Source organism: Mandrillus leucophaeus, unplaced genomic scaffold (genome assembly GCF_000951045.1).
Source record: "Mandrillus leucophaeus isolate KB7577 unplaced genomic scaffold, Mleu.le_1.0 Scaffold27, whole genome shotgun sequence".
NCBI lineage: Eukaryota > Metazoa > Chordata > Mammalia > Primates > Cercopithecidae > Mandrillus > Mandrillus leucophaeus.
Genome location: NW_012102809.1, coordinates 3334188 through 3344117, shown reverse-complemented (window position 1 = coordinate 3344117; position 9930 = coordinate 3334188). Strand labels below are relative to the sequence as shown.

The following is a 9930-nucleotide window of genomic DNA, read 5'->3' as shown; positions in this document are numbered from 1 at the left end:
CGCCGGGCGGGGCCCGGGAGGCTGCATGACCCGTCAGGATGCCCGCAGCGCCGCAGCTGTGCGTGCGTTTAATCCGGACCCTTTCGATTTCCCTGGGGCACAGCCCTTCTGAGGGACGCGGTTGGCATTCCGCTGGGTGTATTTGTCTCAGAAGCTTGGGTCGGGGCTACGGTCATATTTATTGCCCTAGCTTCATATGAATTTAATTTGTGTATTTATCTCTACGGTTTGAATGAAAACATGCAGTGTCACTGGACTGACAGATGTAACAGAGGCTTCCCTTTGGGTCGTACAGGCGAGGGTGTTAGATAAATTTCCTTGCTCGGGCACTGTCTTGACGTGATCACATACAACGCGATAGTTTTGCTACCAGTCCCAGAGGCGGCAGGTGACTGCGCTGGGTGGGGGCTGCAATTACTGACCGCTGTGTGGGAGGCAGCAGAGGGCCTGGTGCATGAGTGGGGGCGGGAGCCAGTACAAGGACGTGGTCTCTTTGAGAACCGCCATGTTGCCCACCCAGCCTCCCCGCCCCCTCCCTGCCGCAAATTCACAATGGAGCCAGCGCCCTCACCATGGCCAGCTCCTTCCACTGCCGCCCAGGTGCCCTCCCAGGCTCCTGATGCCCTTCGCCCAGTCCCTCCGGTGGTCAGTGCTAGCATTAAACCTGCACTGTTGCAGGGGTGCCTGGGATCTGTGCCAAGAGAGCTTGATCCCTGGAGGCAGATACAGGGTGGGTCCCCCTGTCCTTGGTCCTGCCACGACCCATCAATCATCCCGGATGCAGTGGCATTCAGCCCTGCCTGGGGTGACAGAGCCTCCCTGTACCCCTTCTCGATTTCTCTACCCTCCCCACCCTCTCCCTAGAAGGGCATCTGCTGTGCCCCCTCCTCCTCCAGGGCCCCTCCCAGCCTTTCAGTCTATCGCCATAATATGGCCGATGCTCTGCAGATTTTCAAGCCCCTCAGCAGCGGCTGCTGCAGGAAATAGGGGGTGCAGCTCTTTGCTCTCTGTCTAGCACTTACTGTCTGACCACAAAAGCCCCTGTTCCAAGGACATGGGAGGAGGACAAGGCCATCCTTAGTGACATTCAGGATGCAGAGCCATGGTGTGGTTCTTGTTTCATTTCAGTTTTGGGAGGTCATCAGTGATGAGCATGGGATCGACCCCACAGGCAGTTACCATGGAGACAGTGACTTGCAGCTGGAGAGAATCAACGTGTACTACAATGAGGCTGCTGGTGAGTAGCGGGATGTGTGTGCCCAGGAATCCTTGTTTTCCATGATGTGGGAGATGAAATGTCCTAGGAACATGCACGTGACAAAGGCATGCTTCTTGCATATTCATTTCAAATGCCAACTGCTGGAAAAACACGCTTTATGGTTACCTAAGAGTCCTGCCTGTTTGCCACAGTTAAGCACGCTCAGGACCTCCTTTTTCTTAAAAGCAGAAAATCTCCTGTTCTCCTTTTGTCTCAGATGCTGGAATTGAATGCTGCTGTGAGTCCATCCCTAAGCACAGGTCTGAGTCAGTTCTCGTTTCCTGCAGGTAATAAATACGTACCTCGGGCCATCCTGGTGGATCTGGAGCCTGGAACCAGGGACTCCGTCAGGTCTGGACCATTAGGCCAGATCTTCAGGCCAGACAACTTCGTGTTTGGTATGTAGTCATGATCACTGGGAACTGGCCAAATGACACACCTTCTTCCTAACAGCCCTGCAAAGCACAGTTCTTAGTGTTCAGTGCCAAGGTGACACTGTGTCCACGGCAGCCCTGAGTCCTGGCCTAGCTCCACGCAGTCCATGGGCGGTCATGGCTCACAGATCAACGCCAGCCTGCAGAGGGCTGCCGCAGCCCTTCCGTTGCAGAGCAGCCTCAGACTGGAAGGAAGAAAGAGCAAGGAAAAGCTTCAAGCCAGGCTTCATAGGCTATAGGCAACTTCAAAGGACTTCAAAGAGTCAGGGGCCAAAAGCACAGGTTATGACCGGAGCTAGACAGATGCTGAGGCCACCTTCTCTCCTGGTCACACTGCTTTCACGTTGCCTGTTTAATTGTACTTGAGTATAAAAAGAATGCCTGTTAAAAATGTATGTATTTCAGAACCAATTAAGTTTTCTAACCCTATCCTCTTCCTCAGTAAATAGCCTCCGATGAGCTAAACTTACTTAACTTTATTATGATCCCCAGTGTTTTTGAGGTCGCTGACACAGAAAAATATTTCTTCAGGTAAAAGAAGAGTATTCAAAAGAGAAGAATCTGCCAGTCTAAGACCAGTCCTACCTTCTCCTCCATAGTCAAAATGACAGATTTTGAAATTCCTTATGTTTTAGTGTCTAATGTTCACTTTCCCTCTGGCAGGCCAGAGCGGAGCTGGGAATAACTGGGCCAAGGGCCACTACACAGAGGGAGCTGAGCTAGTCGACTCGGTCCTGGACGTGGTGAGGAAGGAGTCAGAGAGCTGTGACTGTCTCCAGGGCTTCCAGCTGACCCACTCTCTGGGGGGCGGCACCGGGTCCGGGATGGGCACCCTGCTCATCAGCAAGATCCGGGAAGAGTACCCAGACCGCATCATGAACACCTTCAGCGTCATGCCCTCACCCAAGGTGTCAGACACGGTGGTGGAGCCCTACAACGCCACCCTCTCTGTCCATCAGCTGGTGGAAAACACAGATGAAACCTACTCCATTGATAACGAGGCCCTGTACGACATCTGCTTCCGCACCCTGAAGCTGACCACCCCCACCTACGGGGACCTCAACCACCTGGTGTCGGCCACCATGAGCGGGGTCACCACCTGCCTGCGCTTCCCGGGCCAGCTGAACGCAGACCTGCGCAAGCTGGCGGTGAACATGGTGCCCTTCCCGCGCCTGCACTTCTTCATGCCCGGCTTCGCGCCCCTCACCAGCCGGGGCAGCCAGCAGTACCGCGCGCTCACGGTGCCCGAGCTCACCCAGCAGATGTTCGACTCCAAGAACATGATGGCCGCCTGCGACCCGCGCCACGGCCGCTACCTGACGGTGGCTGCCATCTTCCGGGGCCGCATGTCCATGAAGGAGGTGGACGAGCAGATGCTCAACGTGCAGAACAAGAACAGCAGCTACTTCGTGGAGTGGATCCCCAACAACGTGAAGACGGCCGTGTGCGACATCCCGCCCCGCGGCCTGAAGATGTCGGCCACCTTCATCGGCAACAGCACGGCCATCCAGGAGCTGTTCAAGCGCATCTCGGAGCAGTTCACGGCCATGTTCCGGCGCAAGGCCTTCCTGCACTGGTACACGGGCGAGGGCATGGACGAGATGGAGTTCACCGAGGCCGAGAGCAACATGAACGACCTGGTGTCTGAGTACCAGCAGTACCAGGACGCCACGGCCGACGAACAGGGGGAGTTCGAGGAGGAGGAGGGCGAGGACGAGGCTTAAGAACTTCTGAAATCAATCGTGCATCCTTAGTGAACTTCTATTGTCCTCAAGCATGGTCTTTCTACTTGTAAACTATGGTGCTCAGTTTTGCCTCTGTTAGAAAAATTCACACTGTTGATGTAATGATGTGGAACTCCTCTAAAAATTACAGTATTGTCTGTGAAGGTATCTATACTAATAAAAAAGCATGTGTAGAAAACCTTGTGGTCTCTGTTCTCACTTCAAGTAATTTTTATTCTTTCTCTAAATGCTTAAGTATAAAGTTTCAAGGTTTAACTTGGTACTGTTTTTATTGTGGTAATCAAAGTTTAATAGCAACGTAGGATTTCTGCTTTAGTATTTTAATTAATAGCATTCCTGCCCTTTTAGTACAGAGCCATGAAAATACGTATTTTGTTCACCTTTACTGGCCCACAGTATTCATCTCTCAAAAGTGAACCAGGAGTAAAGAGGGATATGGGGTAAAGCAAACCTGCTCCTATCTGCTGCTGGTCTGGACGTCCTATGATCTTAGAATTAAGGACCTCAGGCACGGACTCTCCCTACTTCTCTTTGAATATGATAAACACAAATAAAAACACAAGTGAAGCTTGAACCTCTCAGATAAAAGGTACAGTATAAATTCAAGACGTCTTAAAATCTCCAACACTGACACTACACATTCTCCAGGTAAAATTTATTTGAAAGTAAATTATGGCAGGAATTCACCTGTTAAGATAATGGTATAACCTATCACAACTTCATATTAGAAAATCAGATTTAATTTTCATAGCTATTGAAGTTAGAGGCTTTATTCCTTTTTTTTTTTTTTTTTAAGACAAGGTCTTACTCTGTTGCCCAGGTTGGAGTGCAGTGATGCAATCACAGCTCATTGCAGCTTTGAATTGGCTCAAGTGATCCTCCGCCTCAGCTTCCGGAGCAGCTGGGACCACAGGTGTGTGCCACTTCGCCTGGCTAATTTTAAAAAACTTTTTTTTTTTCTAGAGCCAGAGTCTCCCTATATTGCACAAGTTGGTCTTGAACTCCTAGGCTCAGGCAATTCTCCCGCCTCAGCCTCCCAAAGTGCTGAGATTATAGCGGTGAGCCACCGTGCCCAGCCTGAAGCTAGAGGCTGGTTTCAGTATGTCATTGTTCTCATCTGGTCAGGATAAGATTGAAGGGAGGGGTAGAAAGTTGCCAAGGCGGAGAGTTTCACAGGCATCATGGTAACAGGCAGCAACACGATGAAGCCCCACGCGAAGGAGCCACCGAGACTCCAGTGCGCACTCTCACTGCAGGAAGCCTTCTGCTAACCTGTTGAATTCATTTGCAAAACGCAAATGCAGGTTGTGTTTGCCTTCTGGCATCAAATGCAGCCTAAAAAAAGGAAGAAAAAACGCTTTGCGTCAGTGGCACACCATGTAAGAACAAACCCCTCACTCTCCCCAACACTTCACAAACATCTAAAGTGAAAAATGGCCACATTTTCCCCAGGAGCACTATCGAGGGGAAAATGGAACCCATCAGCCTTCTAAGAACACAGACAGAAACGTGAAACTCCTGGAGTTTATGACGACCCCTGAGGCTGACTGTAAGGCGACGACTTAACAGTAGCAGACACATATTATATTTGGAATTGAATCAAGTAACAAATGGTTTGACCAGAAAATGGACTGAGAGTTGGGGAGGTGATTTGGTGGTTACTCTAGAAAAATCCATTTTAATGAAGTTGATTTTCAGAGAGGTTGGTAAGATGATAAAAAGAAGAAATGTCCAGAATGCACTGGGCTGGGGCAGGTGAGTTTCTTGGGCTGTCAATGTAGCGGGCAAGTGCAAAGCAGAATGCACAGCCGCCCTCAGCCTGCTGCTCAACGTTCCAAATCACCCTTCCATTTTTGGATTACTGAACAAATCCATCTACATACAAGCCGCCAGACTAATGGCTGTGAGGGCGGTGAGCCCACGCCAGCAGCCCTGTGCTCCAGGAGCCGCTGCTGCAGCTGTCACGGCTCAGCATTGTGGCAAACACACTGTCCTCGTAAGGCTTCTTCCTTTCAACAGGATTGTGATAAAATGGGACAGGTTTACAGTTTCCTGAATAAATGCAGCCTTCTCTTTGTTCTATATTTGACTTATTAGCTACAAAAGTATAGAAACAGTAAAAGTGTTAAAGGTTCTAGGATGAATGCCTAAGTTCAAGCCACTTTGTCTACAATGATAACTAGACATTAAAAGGACAATATTGGGGCAGATTGCGTTACCATGTTGCCGAATTTTTTGACTTTCAATACTTGGGGACTGACAGCTCAGAACCTCAGCAGGCTCCAGGGAGGGACTGTGGGGCAGGGAGCTGTCCTTGGAAGATGCTGGGCCTCTTCCAACTCAGCCACCACATTGTGGGTGGGAATGGGGCACCAAGAGAATCAACTTGAAAGGAAGACATATTGTTGGGACCTTTCCAAGGGCCTTGGAAAATCAGTAATGCTATTACTAACAACCAGAACATTCTAAATTCAAATTTAACACTATTCAGAAAAGAAGGATGAGTTGCACCTACCCCAAAGATAGGATCCCAGTTGCCTACACAAGGAACAGGGTTTGCAGGGACACTCAAGGCCTTTGTTTTCAGGAAACAGGAATGAACCAATTGCCAAGGATGCTGAGAGGTCACAGAAGGTCACGTATAGGCTAAATTGCATCCCGTAATCTGCACTAAGCTGGACTGGGAGGCAGGGAATCCCCAGCCTGCCACACGTGAAGTCCTCCTCTGAAGACAGCCCAGCCCATCTGGCTAGGATTTGTTGGTTTCCCATAAGGAAGGAAGGAGACCCTCGCTGTGAATCCTTTCTTTTTAGCTGTTCAGCACTGTCTGCACTCTTCCTAATCTCTAGATCTTGGGGAAATAAAAATTAGGTTCCCTTCATTAAACTGTGGGAGACCTGCTCTGAATGCTGGATGGATGAATGGACAGATGCACAGCTAGACAGAAGAGAATATGAAGACAACTGTTCTCCTTGATATCTTTTGAGGGTCATTTCAAGCTCCTTCGCAGCCCTTGCCTCCCTTAGGTCTGACACAGGTTTCACTGCACGGAAACTCTACTGTGTTCCTCTTTGGGACAGGACCACAAGAGACCATCATGAATATCAGCTGTCAAGGCAAGGCAGGAGCTCTGTAGCTGCCCTAGATTCTCACCCAAGTAACAAAAGGATGTAATCACATGCTTTCTGGAGAGTGCTTTTCAAACAATAACATTCTCCAGAAAAATGAGTACGAAACCCCCTACTGCTACACACATGGCCGAGTGGGACATGAAGGGGCTTCAGACGATGAACACGAGTTCCTCCGCCCGGGCAGGTTCCTCATTGCATGTTGCACCTTCAGAAACAAGACATGATTCCAGATATTTTGAGGAACTAGAAACTGTCTAACCCCAAGATAAATGTATGGGTCACTTTACCTCTGTCGATACAGCTCTTTTAAGTCAAAATGGCATAGGTGAGATGCTGGCCTCGCGACGCTACCTTTCCTGCCCCACCTGGAGCCCTTTTCATCTTTAGCTGAACTTTCACCTGTAACTCAGGGAGTTAGACAGTAACAAGGCCACAAGTAATGCGCTGTGGCGTGTCTTCACCTTGGATCGATGTAACAAAACTTGATCTATGAATCCATAAAGTTGTCAGTAAGTCTGTAATCCGTAGAGTGCCAGTATTTCACACTTTTGTTTTAACTGGAACCCAAAGCAGGCCGCTGGATCTTTGCACAGCATGTCTTCCAGTGTGAAACTGGGCAGCAACATGGATATCACTTCTTCAGGCATTCCTTCTGACGCCATCCAAACCTGGTTGCCAGTAGCCCCTTTTTATTCAGAAACTAAATATTGTCCTTTTTCATTCTGCTTCTTCTAGAAAGCCCCATCTAAGAAAAAGGTACTAGACCAGGCACAGTGGCTCATGCCTGTAGTACCAGCACTTTGGGAGGCCGAGGTGGGTGGATTACTTGAGGTTAGGAGTTCAAGACCAGCCTGGTCAACATGGTGAAACTCCATCTCTACTAAAAATACAAAAATTAGCCAGGCATGGTGGTGCATGCCTATAATCCCAGCTACTTGGGAGGCTGAGGCAGGAGAATTACTTGAACCCAGTAGGCAGAGGTTGCAATGAGCCAAGATCCCACCACTGCACTCCAGCCTGGGCAACAGAGCAAGGCTCTATCTCACAACAAACAAACAAACAAAAAGGGAATGGTGGGCAAACCACAAGCTCCTTGCTGCTGATGAAGCTGGGGTCTGCCTGGCTGGACAGGCTCTCCTCTAGTTAGGGCTGACCAGGCATTTGGGGATGGTGGAGGCAACAGCTCACCGAGAGCTCCTTTTCGCAAATGCAACCATCTCTCAAGCAGTAGACACAAGCATTAGATGCAAAACTGCCCCGGAGGCTACTTTCTGGGCAGTGTGTCGGCTTAAAGTGGGCTGCTAGAGGACCCTCGGGCTGCTGGGTTGGTGCTTTTAAGTGGTGTGTGGAGGACAAAGCCTTTCCAAGTCTGCTGTGACTGTGGGGACCTAGTCAGGCCCTGGACTGCAGGAAAGCTTTCTTCCTGTGACAGTTGGATGCAAACTGGAGGCATCATCGTGGGAGGAAAACACTGGCTTTATGGGGCCAGGACATGTTTTGTCTAACCAGCACAGAGTCCGAACTCACAGGCTACATCCATCTCCCTGAGTCACAATTCCTCATCTGGAAAATGCGGACAGTAACAGAATCTACCCCGCAGAATCATTCTGAGGATGAAATGAGATAGTAGATTCAACGTATGCAGCATAGGGTCTGTGGGTACGTGGTAAGCTTAACAAATGTCTGCTGTGATTTTATTAGTGTATTTGTATTGCACTTTACAGTGTGCAGACTTCCTTAAGGCATTAACCTGTGCAGCACATTAAACAATGACTGACTCAGGGGAGCACAGTTAATCTACATTTATTGGCTAACACAGCACCTCCAACTGCAGGCTTCTTCTCTTAAGAGTGGTTTTAATATAATCTTGCAGGTAAGATTTGTCTGGAAAGGTTCAGACCACACTATTTGAAATATTAATACAAAGGACTCAACTTGATAAGCACTGGCTAATTCTGTGTGCAGTAAATCCTGTCATGAGCCCACAAGCAGTGTCCGGAGCTGACGGTTTTCCCTTCCACCTGAGCAGCAGCTGGGAGGAGCTGAAAGCAGCAGCTGGGAAGAGGAGGGCTGGGATGCCAGTGGCGGGGAACTGTCACCTGGGGCAGTAGCAGAGGAGCGGGCAAACCACTGCGTCCAGGCTGGAGGCAGTACAGAGCGGAAGCTGCAGCCCTGCCTGCCGGCAGCGTCTACCTCCCCACCAGAACCTGGCTTCACTTTTCTATGGAGCTGAAAATGAACCACTGTCACTGGTGTGAATCTTTTCCACCTAAGCCAATTCATTTCACTCCACCAAGTGGTAAGGCTCCCTCTGGCCTGCCTGGGAGGACTAGGGCCATCCTACCACTGGCGGCCAGACCCAGACAGCCAAGGAAGGTGCAGGAAGAGGCACTTCCTTCCGTTCTGTGGTTCAGACAGAGGACAGTGACTAGTCCACTGCACAGACATCCCAGGCCTGACGCCTCGCTGCCAGCACACCCTCTGGTGAACCCAACACAAGGCCCAGACCTTTGTAGAGATGGCATCTCTCAGCCCTTCACCCTGTGACTATACACTTTGTGTCAACTTGACTGGGCTACAGGGTGCCCAGATATTTGGTCAAACATTATTTCTGAGTGTGTTCATGAGGGTGTTTCTGGATGGGTTAGCATTTGAATCCATTGACTGAGTAAAGCAGAGGCCCTCCCCAGTGTGGTGGGTCTCCTCCAATCTGCTGAAAGCCTGAGTAGAACAAGAAGGCTGAGAACAGGGAATTCCTCCCACCTGGTGGCCTTCAATCTGCGATGTTGGCTTTTTCCTACCTTTGGACTCAGGCTGAAACATTGGCTCTTCCTGGGTCTCAAGCCTCCTGGCTTTCACACTAGAACCACACCATCACCTTTCCTGGCTGTCAGGCCTTCAGACTTAGACTGGAACCACACCTTTGGCTCTCCTGGGTCTCCAGCTGGCCAACTCACTCTGCAGACCTTGGGACTTGTCAGCTTTCATACTCCATGAACCAATTCCCTGTAATGAATCTCTTTCTTTCTACCTATATATACATACACACATATATGTATTGTTGGTTCTATTTCTTTGGAGAACCCAAATATGCCCATATACCTACACTAATAATGATGTTGTCTTAGCTATTCAGGAGACTGTAATGAGCCGTGACCACACCACTGCACTCCAGCCTGGATGACAGTGCAAGACCTGTCTCTTAAAAAAAAAAAAAGAGAAGGCCACACCAGTGGCTCACGCCTGTAATCCCAGCACTTTGGGAGGCCAAGGCGGGCGGATCACAAGGTCAGGAGATCGAGACCATCCTGGCTAACACAGTGAAACCCCGTCTCTGCTAAAAATACAAAAAATTAGCTGCG

At 49.6% G+C, this 9930-nt stretch overlaps 2 protein-coding genes across 8 annotated transcripts in view; one reads left to right on the top strand and one right to left on the bottom strand.

Annotated features, from left to right (window-relative positions):
- The first annotated feature begins 557 nt into the window (after positions 1-557).
- On the top strand, positions 558-3615 carry LOC105542853 (tubulin beta-2A chain-like). 7 transcript variants are annotated; one of them, XM_011984555.1, is made up of 4 exons: positions 558-600; positions 1129-1237; positions 1546-1656; positions 2356-3615. In XM_011984555.1, the coding sequence occupies exon 4, from the start codon at positions 2517-2519 to the stop codon at positions 3414-3416; it is 900 nt and encodes a 299-aa protein (XP_011839945.1). In that variant the 5' UTR covers positions 558-600; positions 1129-1237; positions 1546-1656; positions 2356-2516; the 3' UTR covers positions 3417-3615. The 7 variants fall into 7 exon arrangements, with proteins under 7 accessions (XP_011839945.1, XP_011839943.1, XP_011839941.1 ...); XM_011984553.1 differs by lacking the exon at positions 558-600 and having other exon boundaries at positions 955-1237; positions 2356-2978; positions 3165-3615; XM_011984551.1 differs by lacking the exon at positions 558-600 and having other exon boundaries at positions 955-1237.
- Positions 3616-3679: 64 nt separating this feature from the next.
- BPHL (biphenyl hydrolase-like (serine hydrolase)) overlaps positions 3680-9930 on the bottom strand; it is a 50992-nt gene continuing 44741 nt past the window's right edge. The window contains exon 9 of the mRNA XM_011984607.1: positions 3680-4772. Within this exon, the coding sequence (XP_011839997.1) occupies positions 4685-4772 (88 nt within the window). The 3' untranslated portion in view covers positions 3680-4684. The remainder of the gene's footprint in view (positions 4773-9930) is intronic.

What these genes read in the sequence shown, in the direction of transcription:
- LOC105542853 (XM_011984549.1), top strand. Translation starts at nt 1,093, where the DNA reads ATGCAGAGCCATGGTGTGGTTCTTGTTTCATTTCAGTTTTGGGAGGTC. An exon ending in TACAATGAGGCTGCTGGTGA is followed by an intron (nt 1,242 to 1,513) that starts GTAGCGGGATGT and finishes TCCATCCCTAAG; the next exon opens with CACAGGTCTGAGTCAGTTCT. An exon ending in GCCAGACAACTTCGTGTTTG is followed by an intron (nt 1,657 to 2,355) that starts GTATGTAGTCAT and finishes TCCCTCTGGCAG; the next exon opens with GCCAGAGCGGAGCTGGGAAT.